Source organism: Neofelis nebulosa, chromosome 8 (genome assembly GCF_028018385.1).
Source record: "Neofelis nebulosa isolate mNeoNeb1 chromosome 8, mNeoNeb1.pri, whole genome shotgun sequence".
Classification (NCBI taxonomy): Eukaryota; Metazoa; Chordata; class Mammalia; order Carnivora; family Felidae; genus Neofelis; species Neofelis nebulosa.
The window spans coordinates 119450092-119465283 of NC_080789.1; the positions used below are offsets into that span (position 1 = coordinate 119450092).

Below are 15192 nucleotides of genomic sequence, written 5' to 3' on the forward strand. Positions count from 1 at the left end.
GAACACTTTATGCTTCCAGTAAGCTTGGTTATCTAAACCAATCTGTATAACTTTGCTAACACGAAGGGGTCATTTGAATTTGGAAAAGCTGGAAACTTTAGACTTTGTGGTTTTTTTTCCCCAATACAACAAATAAGTTTCTGAAAGAAACAGAACCACAAATTCTGACAACACTGGCTACATATAATTCATTGGGTGACCAACTGAAGACAATTTCCCAGAAATGTTTACCCTGGACATTTTAGCATTTCCTCCACCCCTGACTAAGAAGCATACAAATGTTTATACTATTCTTTGATTTCTCAGAACAGAACCAAAGGGCAGCCTTGCTCAAAAGTCATATAAGCCCTTTGTAGGATAATGTGCTCAAAAATAGTCGTCCATTTGCCAATGGTTAAGAGAAATAAAAATGAAATAAAACAAATACCAAAAAGCTTTCTAGCTATGAAAAAAAATTAACAATACACTGGCTACTAGCAAAATAAGTTCTTCTAGAAGCCAAAGAGATAGAAAAGAGAGTTCTTCAAGGCAATAAAGTACTGAGGCTCCACACTAAATTGGGGGAAGCATTCTGTAGAAGAAAATGTTATAATAAGGTTCCATATTTTTAAACCCTACTTCTCTTAGGAAGTTAAAGAATGTAACGTTCATACTCTGGTCTAATTACATTATATGGGAATAGGAAGACTTCTGCCAAACAGAGAGGCAACTGGGGCTTGGAAAAACTCAATTTGTTTGAAAAAAGAAGTGGTCACTTCGTAATAAAAAGGGAGCACATAACCAGGGTACCTGGGTTTACCTTTGCTTTGCGAAAGTGGTAGACCACGAGCATGCTAACGAAGTCGAGCAGCATACACAGGGCTTGGAAGGAGATGATAGCAAGTCGCAAATACTTATCCTCCTGGACAAAGCAAGGGCTGTCATCAGCACAGTAGGGGCAGCCCTCTCTGCAGGGTAGGCAGACATGGGCTTCTTCTGACACATCTTTTGCACTTCCTGTCAAAGGGTGATCCGGATCCCTTCCTGAAAGTTCCAAATAAAACCACAGTGTCATTGCACCTCTGAGATAGGTGAGATTGAGTACACAAAACACATCCTCACCTCTCCATTCCTTATCCCTTTTATTAAAGACTTTTTAGCAAGCTTCTTGCTAGGGGAGAGAGTTAACTTTGCTTTTAGACTCAAACAAAATTTTTTTTATCACTTTGATTTAAAAATGTCATTCAGAGTAACTGAGAAAAATTAGCAAAAGTGTAACTAAAATTCCTCAATGGCAAAGAAGAGTTTTCTGTTATATCATTATCTACCAATCACCAAATGATACTTTCTATGGCACAAATCATATTCCATAAGTATTTGTTAAAGAATTAACCAGAAGGAAGGAGAAGAAAGTTGTCTCTTTCCCGTACCAAGTCATACCCAACATTTTTGGAACTTCTTGACCTAGATGGCACAGAATCCAAAATGAGGCTTTGATTGCTCCTTAATTCAGCAGGGATCTCATCTACTAAGTTCATTAGGTCTAAATTGGATAAAATGGCACTTAACCGACAGTTGTTCAGTGTGCAATTGCCTAATGATGGTGCATCCTTTGCCCAGAGTATAATCCATACTTACAGGCTATCATGTAATTTTCCACTTTGTCTACTCATAGGCCATTTCTTCACTATTAACTAACTGCCACTATTGACCCTCCCTTTACTTTTAGATTCTTATTCTCAGTTATCAAACTTAATTTAGCTCTGAAGCTCAATAGGTAAAGATTTTAATTGTTGAGTTGAGTTTAACATTGACAAATATCCAATTAATAACATAAACTAAAAAAAACTATTTCCAACTCCGAACTCAATATGAAAGACATTAGGGAATATATACCCAGTTTAGTATATAATATAGCCACCCAGTTTAGTGTATAACACAACCACCCTGTTCAGTATGTAACACAACCTTGATAGATTGAGGAATCTGAGAAAGAGGTTGTTCTGATTAAAATAGCATTTTAATAATATAAAGTTTAATAGAAAGTCTTTATAACTTTCAACTCTTGTTGAAGAAGGTTCATATTCTTTCTAAAATGTATTTGTCTTCTTTCTTTCCTTAATATATAAAATACAAAAAACATAATTGAGTATTTCTTGATAATTCAGTATACAATGATGTTTAAGAGTGACTATTCTGTTACACAGTGAAAAGTATATGAATTTAGGTATCCAGAAGATATGGTTCCCATTCCTAGGCAGCTCTGAGATACTAGGCAACTCACTTGACCACTTTGGGTCTTAGTTTACTTATGTACAAAATGTGAATTGCTATGGGGATTAAATGAATTAATGTATATAAATCAGAGTGCCTATTTTCTCTTCTTCAAATATTGAAGATGCAAAGAGGAAGTAGAAATCGTTGGTGCCTTAAAGAAAATTACTATTGTTCAAAAACAAGAAAGTTAGAAGCTTCGAAGAGCTGAGGTAAGGAGGAAGTAAATGGGAATGATAATCTCCATTTCAGAGAAGCTAACTTTGAGGTCCAACTCATTGTCCAAGAGTAATACACAACAAGAAGTGAACAATAATATAAGACTGGGGTGTGGGAGAAGGATCAGAATCAGAGAAAGAACCTACAGAGAGCTCTGGGAGTGGATAAGACAATAATTAGGTAATGTAAAGAGGGAGAATAGATATGTGCAAATTTTTACAATTTCATAAAAGAAAACAGATTTATTGGAACATACTGGAATGTGATCAATGATGATGACTGAGGAAAGGCTATGAGGCAAAATGACTGTTTTATCCTTCGTTGACCTTCAAGATGGTGGTTCCCAAGGAACAATAAAGACTGGAACTAGGTTGTTGGGGCTTAAGGAATAAATATGTGATAAAATAGAATATTATTTCAATAAATGCTCCTTTGCATGAAGAAAAGCAAGAAAAGTTCATAGTTAACAGGAATAATGATGAAGTAAAAAAAAAGGATTTTGGTTTTGTGTTTTGTTTTCTTCTATTACAGGTAAGTTCTGTAAAAGGAGGCACTGGAAAGACTGGTAAGGATAGGATGGGAGGATTGGATGTAATCAAAAGCACAGTTGGAGAAATTAACTGTAAGAATAACTGATGGCTTTTCTCATCATCAAAGGAAAGAAGTAGAGATGGATTAAAGATTTTTTTTATTTTTATTTTTTTTATAGAGAGGAGAATCAGTTGAAAACTGTTCTGACATACAGACCAAAGAAAATGTGGAAGTCAATTGTGTAGTCTTATACTTGTGAACAACTCAGGGAGAATAGGTGTTGAGAAAGAAGAAAGCCGGTCTTGAGGATGAACACATGAAAGATTCGAGCAGCACTATTATACAAGATGACTACTTGGATCACTTCGCAGAAAAAGAATCCATTTAGAGTAAGATGGTATGATTTACTAGGAGATCTACTCAAACCAGTTTTTTTCTTATTTTCTACAATTACCAGTAGCATAGAAACCACTGCGGAGACAGAGCAGTTAAGGAGAGAGAATAAAGAAAGGATTGTGACAGTGGCATTTTAGGGAAGGAGGAAAAGCCAATACAAGGCTGTGTGATGGACCTACAGCCTTCACTCCTTCAGGGTAGCTGGTGCTCAATCCTCCAGAGACCTCCTGAGTCTGAGTCAATCTAAGGGATGAAAGAGGAAAACATTTCTTCATCATCGATCTTAATTGATCAAGGGTAGCCTTCAGAGTCATCAACTCCTGTACATTTTTGGTTGTGCACTCATAACTTTGGAGCAGATTCCTGCATCTTGTGCCATGACTCTAGTGATGCCCTAGAGTAGAACAGAAACTTAAAAGTGTGGTATGAAGTTCCAAGCTGAGGCAAAATATAATACAACTGTATTTATGCAAAGCTCTTCAAGGCTTTCAGGAAACAGAGCAATGACTGGAGTAAGAGGTAGGGCCAAGTGGCATTTGAAGGGATTAAAAACAGGTATCTAATATAGATAAAAACTTGAGGAATGATAGGGCACACGTATCAAAAGCTACAAAGCACAAAAGTGTAGGATACTAAGAAAACAATAACTTAATTAACTCTGAGTGCAAACTGGATAGTCACGTGAATGAAGCCAGAAAGGGTTATTGTACTGAATAAGATAAAGAAAGTTGTCAAAGATTCAGATGGTCTGATGATGGTGACAAAATGACAAATTTGGAAGACAGAGGTCAGGATTCCCCTTCTGACCAAGATGGAAGAATATGGATGGAATTTACCTTCATATCAGAAACAATAAAAAGAATAGACAAAATATTAAAGTTATGGTTTTATAGACTGGACATCTGGTAACAAGGGACAGTAATTCCTAACAAGTGCAAATGCCCTTCAATAAACCAAACTCTATAAATAGAATCACAACAAAAATTAAATTAGTAAAAAAAGAAAGTATCTATGGAAAGTCTTTATTTTGTGAAATAGCCCTTCTTAATCCAGTCTGCTTATTGCTTTAGCTAAATAGGCAGAAATTTTCTCATTTAAGTTTAAGAAGCTCTCGGCTGTCTATCAGCCAAGAAGTGTATACTATTTACTTTCTATACATATTAAACTTGAAACTTCACCCATATCTAATGGCATAATTCTCCCAGATGGTATGAGATACACCACCTGAATTGCTCAAATAAGAAAAATACAATTGACCCTGAACAACATCAGTTTGGACCACATGGTCCACTTATGCATGGATTTTTTTCAATAAATATATTGGAAAATTTTGGGAGAATGTTGACAATTTGAAAAAACTTGCAGATAAAAAAAACTTGCAGATAAACTGTATAGCCTAGAAATATTGACAAATTAAAGAAAAAGTTGTATATGTAATGAATGCATAAATATATGTAGACGCCAGTCTATTTGAACATTTACTATCATAAAATATACACAAATATATTATAAAATTTAACATTTAGGGTGCCTGGGTGGTTCAGTCAGCTAAGCATCCGACTTCGGCTCAGGCCATGATCTCACGGTCCATGAGTTTGCGTCCTGTGCTGGGCTCTGTGCTGACAGCTCAGAGCCTGGAGCCTTCTTCGGATTCTCTGTCTGCCTCTCTCTCTGCTCCTCCCCACTCTCGCTCTGTCTCTCTCTCTCTCAAAAATAAACATTAAAAGAAATTAAAAATTTTTTTTAACATTTATCAAAATGTGCATATATTTACAGACAACACATGAAACCATCCCACAGTTGAGAGAAATGTAAACAAATGTAAAGATGCAGTATTAAATCATAAGTGCTTAAAATTAACTGCACTAATAATTTTGTAGCCACCTCCTGATGCCATTGTGATGAGCTCAAGCATTGCCAGTATCTTCCTAAAACCCCAACTGTTGCTAATCATCTCTGCATGAGCATTTTGTCTCTCCAGTAAATTGTGTAGCACATAAAAAGTGACCTTTCAGGGCTCTCAAGTATTTTTTTACCTGTGTTTAGGGCAATACCGTAAACCTTGAATAACACCATGAGACTCATACAGAGTGCCACTAGTGATGCTAGAAGTGCCCACAATAAATTTCATATTAAAAAAAAATAAAAAATAAAGTAAAATAAAATAAAATCTTAAAAAAAAGAAGTGCCCACAAGAAGCAGAGAAAAGTCATGACGTTACAAGAAAAAGTTGAGTTGCTTGATATGCACCGTAGATTGAAGTCTGCAGTTGCAGTTGCCTGCCATTTCAAGATAAAAGAATCCAGAGTAAAGACAATTGAAAAAAAAAAAGAAAGAAAAAAGGAAGAAAGAAAGAAAGAAAGAAAGAAAGAAAGAAAGAAAGAGAAAAAGGAATTTGTGAAGATGTTGTTGCAGCTATGCCAGCAGGCACATCCTAAAATACATTTCAATCTCATATTGAAAATGCAGCTTTTATGTGGGTGCAGGATTGCTATAAGAAAAGTATACCTATGGATTCTAATATGTTTTGAAAAAAAAGTGAAGTCATTGAAGCAAAAGGAAGGTGAGGGATCTAAAGCTGGAGAACTTAATGCCAGCAAAGGATGGTTTGAGAATTTTAGAAAGAGGTTTGGCTTAAAAAATGTCAAGATAACAGGAGAAACAGCTTTTGCCAATTAAAAGTAGTAGATGAATTCTCAGATGCCTTTAAGAAAACCATCGAGGAGAAAGGATATCTGCCTGAACAGGTTTTCAATGCAGACGAAAATGCCCTGTTCTGGGGTGGGGGGTTAGGGTGGTGTGGGAAATGCCACAAGAGATGTTTATTAATAAGGAATAGAAGTGAGCACCAGGATTTAAGGCAGAAAAGGATAGGCTAACTCTGCTCTTTTGTGCAAATGCAGTCAGGTTTATGATCAGGACTGCCCTTATCTATACAGCACCTTGTAGGGAAAAGATAAACACCAGCTGCCAGTCTTTTGGTTGCACAGGAAGGCCTAAACAACAAGAACACTTTTCTCTGGATTGGTTCCATTGATGCTTTGTTCTTGAAGTTAGGAAGTTCTTTTCCAGGAAGGTACTGCCTTTTAAAGTTCTTTTGATATTGGATAATGCCCCTGGCCACCCAGAACCCTATTGACTTCAACACCAAAGGCATCGAAGGGTTCTACTTATCCTCAAACACAATGTCTATAATTCAGCCTTTAGATCAGGAGGTCATAAGGATCTTTAAAGCTCATTACATGGTACTCTATGGAAATGATCATCATGGCCGTGAAAGAGAACCACAACAGAGAGAATATCATAAAAGTCTATAAGGATTATGCCATTGAAGATGCCATCGTTGTTATAATGAGAGAGCCACAAAAGCCATCAAGCCCCAAAATAAATTCCTGCTGGAAAAAGAATGTGACAAACGTTATACATGACTTCATGGGGTTTACAACAGAGCCATGGCAAAAAAATGTGGAGGAGGTAAAGAGAAATTTAAGAGTGAATGGATACCATGGCAGAAGAATTAACAGAAGACCACTTGAGGGAGATGAGTGTGGCCCAAGAAGTGCCAGATGATGAAGAAAAAGAAGCAGTACCAGAAAACAAGTTGACATCACACAATTTGGCAGAAGGTTCTGATTACTTAAGGACTTCTTTTAACTTCTTTTACTACATGGACTATTATCTGATACGGGTGCTAAAAGTAACACAAATCATGGTAGAAGGATTGGTACCATATAGAAACAGAGAAGTGAAAAACAGATATATTTGTGTAAAGTGGCAGCAAGTGTGCCTGCTTCTCCTGCCTCCCCTTCCCCACCTATGCCCCCACCCCCACCAAGACAGCAAGACCAACCCTTCCCCTTCTTCCTCCACACCCAATTCAACATATAAACAGTGAGGATGAAGACCTTTTTGCCGAGCTAGTTCCACTTAATTGACACTAAATAATAACCATGCCATACAGTTACTAAACTTATTTGTTGTATGTGTATGTGTCTTCATGAGAAAATCTAGTCACTGTCAAGCAAGAACTATATGAGACATTTCTGTGTCACCATCATCATCCTCACTTAAGTATTCTTTATATAGAACATCATGTGCAAGACTTGTATGGAAGTGGATAACCTATTCTTCCAAAGGCATCCAGTAAGTGATATTTAATATAAAGTTAATAATGTGCCAGTTTTCTTACCATTTCATAACTTTGCTTCCAAAGAATTAACATTACAGTAGAGTCTGCCTCTCTCTCTCAATTGGAGAAACTGTGTATGAGCCTATTAAGTGTTTTTTTTAATGTAACAATGTTTCCAAGACAATATTATGAATATGATTGTAATACCGTATGCCGTAGACATTTTATATGGTTCATCCATTAGCATACAGGGTTGGCTACCATGAAGCAAATGTATTGACTACACTAAATATTCCTGCTTCTTTATCACTGCCTGAACTGTAATATCTATAAATAAATATGAATTTCTTTTCCATATAACATTTTCATTTTTGCTGTCTAGTGTTAGTAATACATTTAACATCTACAGTGTTTCGTATTATATAAGAAAGGCAATATTGATGTAGGTAATGACAGATGATTCATCTCAAAAACAAATGAAATAAACTTATGGTACCAATATAGTATACTACTGTAAATGTATTTTCTCTTATCGTTTTCTTAATAACATTTTTCTCTAGCTTCCTTTATTGTAATAATAAATTATAGCACATAATAAATATACAAAATATATGTTAATCAACTCTAGTTTTCGTAGGACTTACAGTCAACAGTAGGTTATTAGTAGTTAAGCTCTAGTTGGGGGAGTCAGGAGTCATACGTGGATTTGTGACTGTGCAGGGGATTTGCACTCCAAATCCCTATGTTGTTTAAGGGCTGACTGCACTGCAAAATGTTAAGTGCTCTGTATACTTGAGCTTGTTGGTTTTTATAACACAACCATGACAAGCAGTCGCAGTCACAGTCACAGTCACATTTTAACTACATTTGACAAGTTATTCAGCTTTGTTAAATTTTCCATCATTTTTAACCAATCGAAATTTGAGAGTTTCTCTTTGCCTAGGACCAAATCTGTGGTCCACTTCTAGTAAACATAGAAAACCTAACCTTATCCCTGATTTTTTTCATGACCGATATTTTACTCTTGCCCAATTTCCTCATCTTTAATTGTTATTCTGTTGCAAAGTATAATTCTGTAAGGTACTCCAAATCATTTTTGGAATGAGTATGATATAGAAAGCACTGATAAAATAGTACCTCAAGTTTTACAGAGTTTGACAGAAACAAATTATTGTTCAATTCAACAGCTATTTTCTGAGTGTCAAATGATGTGTCAGGAACTGTTTTACTGGAATAAATCAGTGAACAAAACAAAGATCTCTGTGTCTGTGGAATTTGTGTTCTACTGAGGGAAACAAAAACAACCAATCAACATAATGGTAAATAATATTGTATGTAAAACTGAGAAATGCCAAGAGGAAAAAACAAGTACTACAAGGTCAGGGGCATCAGGTGAGCTAGGGGTGAGAGATGCAATTTTAAATAAGTGGTTAGGGTAGATCTCATTCTTTTTATTAACTTTTTTTAATGTTTATTTATTTTTGAGAGCAAGAGAGAGAGAGGGAGAGAGAGAGACAGAGGGGAGGGGCAGATAGAAAGGGAGACACAGAATCTGAAGCAGGCTCCAGGCTCCAAGCTTTCAGCACAGAGCCCAACGTGGGGCTCAAACTCCCAAACTGTGAGATCATGACCTGAGCCAAAGTTGGACTCTTAACCAACGGAGCCAACCAGGCGGCCCTGGGTAGATCTCATTCTACAAGTGATATCAAAGCAAAGATTTGAAGGAGGTAAGACAGTGATCCATTATGACTTGTGATCAGAGAGAATTCCAGGCAGAGAAAGGAGCCAGTATAAAGAACCTGAGGTGGAACCATACCAGGCACATGTAACAGCAAAGAGGCGAGTGTGGCGAGAGCAGACTGAGTGTGGGGCAGTACAGTGGAAGATGAAGTCAGAGAAGTAACAGGGCCAGATCATAAAGGGCATATGTGGGTCTTGGGGGGACCCACTTGTAGGGACTTGGATTCTACCTTCAGTCAGATAGCCATGTAGGATTTTGAGTAGGGGAGTGAGAACGATATACCTAATGTAATTATAGGATTACTTTGGTAATATAGAGAATATAGTGGAGTGGGCAAGGATAAGAAGGAGGGAAATTAGTGAGAAGCTTTGAAGTAATCCATGTGAGACTTAACGGTGGCTGGGACCACAGTGTAACAGTAAAAATTGGCTAGATTCTTGGGGCGCCTGGGTGGCACCGTCGGTTAAGCATCCGACTTCAGCCAGGTCACGATCTCGCGGTCCGTGAGTTCGAGCCCCGCGTCAGGCTCTGGGCTGATGGCTCGGAGCCTGGAGCCTGTTTCCGATTCTGTGTCTCCCTCTCTCTCTGCCCCTCCCCCGTTCATGCTCTGTCTCTCTCTGTCCCAAAAATAAATTAAAAAAACGTTGAAAAAAAAATTAAAAAAAAAATTGGCTAGATTCAGATTTTTCTGATGAGTTGGTTGTGGAATGAGAGAGAAAGAAAAGAGTCAAAGATGATTCCTAGATGTTTGGTGTTAACAAGTGGATGGATGAAGTTACTAACAACCAAGAGAAGAATGCATGTGGAAGTTTTTGGAGAAGGCTGTAAGTTCAAACTTGACATTTCAGTTTGCAGATGTCTACCAGAGACCCTGGTAGTGATGTGAAGTCTGGAGTTTGGAAGAAAGGTCTGCATTGAAGATACAGACACAAAGGTCATGGGCATATAGATAGCATTTACAGCCAAAAGACTGGGTCAGATCACCAAGGGAATGAGTATAGATAGAGACAACTCCTGGGGTCCTCCAATATTAATGTCAAACAAAATTCTTAGTCAGGCAAAACTTTCCCTGGCTCTGACTCAAATTTTAAAGACTACTGCATTATTTCTTTCTATAATTGTAAATTCAAAAAGCTTTAAAAGAAGAACAGCCAACCAGCAGACAAATATTTTCTCTGTGCTTAAATGTGACTTACCACCATCAAAAAGTTAAAGCTGCTTTGGTTTGGGTTTCCCAAAGGCAGAGCCTGAGATAAGTACCTGAATATAGGTAGCTGATTTGGGACCCAGAAAAACAGGAGTGAAGGATGAGCTAGAAACAGGAAAGAAAGGAAAGGCAATGAAAAGTATTGAATTGGATAACACCATGGAGAATGAATCTTCCTGGGAGGACCATTAAAACTGCAAAAAGCACCCCTCGGATTTGTCTCTCCAAAGGATGGGAGAGGCTGGCCCATTTTTGCAGCAACCACCAATCCTACTGGTTGACAGCTATTCCCAGGGGACTTCAATTTCTCTGCACTCCTGGATAAGTGCTTAGCAAGCTTAGGGGGGCATCAGAGAAAGCCCTGAGGCCAAAAAAGGGAAGAAATTCTGTGGGCATTTGAGGTAAGGTACTGGCAGCATGTCCTGTAACCATCATAGTAGCTAAAATATGAAGTGGGTCAAGCATATGTGATACAGGGTGGGAAAAAAACCCCACAAACCAACAAACAACAACAACAACAAAACCCAAAACCCAAAAACAAAAACAAACTACAATAGCTTCTAGGTTCCAAAGTCAGCTGTTTCTGGTGTCACTCATATAGAAGAGAATTTGAATGGTACCCCTCTAGATTTGAACAACATGCTTAACCAGAAGCTGGACATAGAGAAGTGAACAAGCTTGGAGCCTGGCAGGTCACACAGATGATTCTAATTATGCTATTAAATACTTTCATTTACATTCACAAAGTAATTTACTCTGCAGAAGTAGCTTATCTTTGCCTATGGTCCTTTTCTTTTCTTTATAATACTATGTTTCTATCAATTTGTTGAAGATTGTACAGAATACAATTAATTACTCCCAATTAAAACTATTTTATTTAAAGAGTAGAACCCTCTCCAGTTCACTCTTTGTTATGTAGATTTTAACTGAATTGCAATATGGTGAGATGCCCTAATAAAATGGATTGATCAAACTACCCAAAGCAGATTTTTAAGACCTGAAGGCCCAATAAGGTTAAATCACGATCAGAGGAACAACCTTACTTTCACATTAGCAAAAAAATAACAAAACAGTTTCTCTTTTCAGATTTTGCCAAATTCAACAACTCAGATTTGTAGAGTACTGTCACAGGCTCACATAAGACACTCTGTAACATCCTAAACGTTTGGGTTTAAGATCAGTTATTTGTTTCCTCTCTGTAAGACATATCCAAGGATTTTTTTTTTAAATGGAAAAAGAACCAATTCTCTTTTTCAATTAATAATGTGGTACATTTGTTGTCAGAGCTTGGGAAGATGGCAGGGTAGGAGGACCCTGACCTCTCCTCATCCCATATGGGGGAGTAGATATCACCCACATCCAAGTCAATAAACTGGAGAGTGATCTGAAGACTGGTGGAACAAACTCCACAACTAAATATAGAGAAGAAGATGCATCTGAAAGGATAAGAAGGTCAGAAAGGTGGAGGGGGAGGTTGCCTACAGGAGGAAAGGAGCTGTGATGAAAGACAGTGCAGAGAAATGGGTCCTAGAACCAAGCAGCTCGCACGGGGAAGACTAATCCCCATAATGATTGGTTTTGAAAACCAGAGAGGCTGAACTGTGGGAGTTTGTAAGACCAGGGAGGGGGATTGGATTCTAGAGCTTTAAAAGTCAGTGGACTCAGCAGTGGGCCAGCCAGGAGGGTGAGTCGTAGGTGGTCTCTGTCCTTAAAAAGAAAGCAGCCTGAGCTGAGAGGCAACCATCAAAAGCTGAGAGTTGGGCTGTGCCACACACCCACAAGTTTATACAAGGCAGGGGTGGGGTGGTGGGGGTGGGAGAAGGGGAGCAGATGTGTTCATCCTCAACATTTCAAAGCATGTTGGGAGACTTGTCCAAAAAAGTGATAGAGCTGGTAGGTGCCATTTTCCTTCCCTGCTCCCCAGCACAGAGCCACCTGCAGGAGGCAGAACTCTGCAGATACTTGCTATCTAACCCGCTAGCAGTGTACCACACTCACAAGTTCTCCTGAGGACTCCTATGCTGCAAGCCTGCTAGCCTTAGCCCTGGGCTCAGGGCAAATTTTGTTAGCATATGGGCCCCATCCAGCTACTGGGTACAGAATTGCCACAGCATACCAAGCCTAGCCACTGTGCCACACCCCCAGCCACCCTGGCCCCCAGCTACCAGCTGGTGCATCATTTTAGGAGAGCTGACATTGGACTAGTGGCCCAGTGCAAGTTTTGCTAACACCCTGTCACACTTCCAAGTTCCCTGGCAGGCACACCTCCTCAGAGCTGGCCTGCCTGGGTCCCACTAATACCACAAAGAGTAAACCCATGACAGGCAGATAGTCAGTGAAGATGACTGCACTGAAAGGAAAAGTGACTCTGAGACAACAGCAGGGCATAAGCAATATACATTGGATACTCTCCTGAAGTTTCAGGTACTGGTGAACAAGGGACACTACACTTCAAGGCACTTCAGGACCTCTTTTTCAAAAATTTACTCCTTTCAAGAGCAGAAGACATAGTTGACCTTATTAACACACAGATATGGACACAGAGAGGCAGACAAGTGACAAGACAGAAAAATTTATCCCCAGTGAAAGAAGAGGACAAGGCCATGGCCAGAGATCTAAGTGAAACAGATATATCATAGAGAATTTAAAGCAATGATCATAAGGATACTCACTGGAAAAGAGTGGAAGGCATGAGTGAGACCCTTAACATAGAGATAAGGAATAACATAGCAGAGAGAAAGGACTCAATAAATGAAATGAAAAACACACTTGATAGAATTAACATCACAGTGGAAAAAACTTGGTAATGAATTAGTGACCTAGAAGACAGAGTGATGGAAAGTACTCAAGCTGAACAAAATAGAGACAAAAGAATTGTGCAAAATGAGACTATACTTAAGGAACTCAGAGAGTCCATGAAATGTAATAACGTTTATATTGTAGGAGTCCCAGAATAAAAAGAGAAAAGGCATAAAATTTATTTGAAGAAATAATACCTGAAAACTTCCTTAATCTGGGAAAGGAAGCAAACATCCAGATCCAGGAGGAACAGAGAACTCCTATCACAAAAAAAATAAATAAATAAAGCAGACCCACACCAAGACATATTGTAATTAAATTTGCATAATATAATAATAAATAAATTTTAAAGCATCAAAACAAAAGAAGTAGCAACTTATAAGATAAAACCCATTAGGCTAGTAGTTTTTCAACAGAAAGTTTATAAACCAGAAAGCAGTGACATGATGAATTCAAAGTGCTAAATGGGAAAAATCTGTAGCCAAGAATACTCCATCCAGCAAGGCTATTATTCAGAATAGAAGGAGAGATAGAATTTCCCAGACAAACAAAACCTCAAGGAGTTCATGACCAGTAAACCAATCCTGCAAAAAATATTAAAGGGGACTCTTTGAGTGGAAAGGAAAGACAAAAGTGACAGTATGAAGGTAGGAAACACAAAAGCAGTACAAAAAACAGTCAAAGTACTTATTAAAAAGGGGCTATAAAATATAATAACACATACCTAAAATGTAAGGAAGAAAGGAGAAAAGAATGGGTTCAAACTTAAATGACCATCAACTTAACATAGACTGCTATGTGCAGAAGAGGTGATATGCAAACCAAATGGTAAGCATATATCAGAATCCACTAATAAATACGTAAAGAATAAAGAAAAAGAAATCCAAATACACCACTAATGAAAATCAGCAAACCATGAAACAGAAAGACAAGAAAGGATCAGAGAAAATCTTGACACAAAAACAACAAAATAAGCAATAAGATGGCAATAAATGCATATCAATCAACAATGATTTTGAATGTAAATGGACTAAATGCTCCAATCAAGAGACAGAGAGTGACAGAGACAGAGGGTGACAGAATGGGTAAAAACAAACAAACAAACAAAAAAACAAAAACAAACAAAAAACAATATATAGTCTGCATATAAAGACTCATTCTAGACATAAAGACACCTACAGATTGAAAGTGGGGGGATGGAGAAACATCTATTATGTAAATGGATGTCAAAAGCAAGTTGGAGTAGCAATATTTATATTGGACAAAATAGACTTTAAAACAAAGACTGTAACAAGAGACAAAGGAAGACACTATATAATAATAAAGGGGACAATCCAACAAGAAGATAGGATAACTGTAAATTTATGCACCCAACATAGGAGCAGCCCAAATACATAAAACTCTTAATAACAAACACAAAGGAACTAATCGATAATATTACAATGATAGTAGGGGACTTTAACACCCCATTTACAACAATAGATAGATCATCTAAACAGAAAATCAACAAGGAAACAATGGCTTTGAATGACACACATTCTTTTCAAATGCAGATGGAACTTTCTCTGGAATAGATCACATATTAATCCACAAAACAAGCCTCAAATTCAAGATTGAAGTCATACCATGCACTTTTTCTGACCACATGCTATGAAACTAGAAGTCAACCACAAGAAATTATCCAGAAAAGATCACAAACACTGACATTAATTACGTGCTACTAAACAATTAATGGATCAACAAGGAAATAAAAGAAGAAATTAAAAAGTACATGGAAAAAAATGGAAATGAAAACACAGTGGTCCAAAACCTCTGGGATGCAGCAAAAGCAGTTCTATAAGGGAAAGTTATAGGAATACAGGCCTACCCCAAGAAGCAAGAAAAATCTCAAATAAAGCACACTAACCTCACCCTTAA

The 15192-nt window shown here is 37.7% G+C and overlaps 1 protein-coding gene across 1 annotated transcript in view; it reads right to left on the bottom strand.

Moving 5' to 3' along the window:
- GPR158 (G protein-coupled receptor 158) overlaps positions 1–15192 on the bottom strand; it is a 426460-nt gene that overhangs the window by 193642 nt on the left and 217626 nt on the right. Inside the window, exon 4 of the mRNA XM_058681672.1 lies at positions 800–1023. Coding sequence (XP_058537655.1) covers positions 800–1023 — 224 coding nt within the window. The remainder of the gene's footprint in view (positions 1–799; positions 1024–15192) is intronic.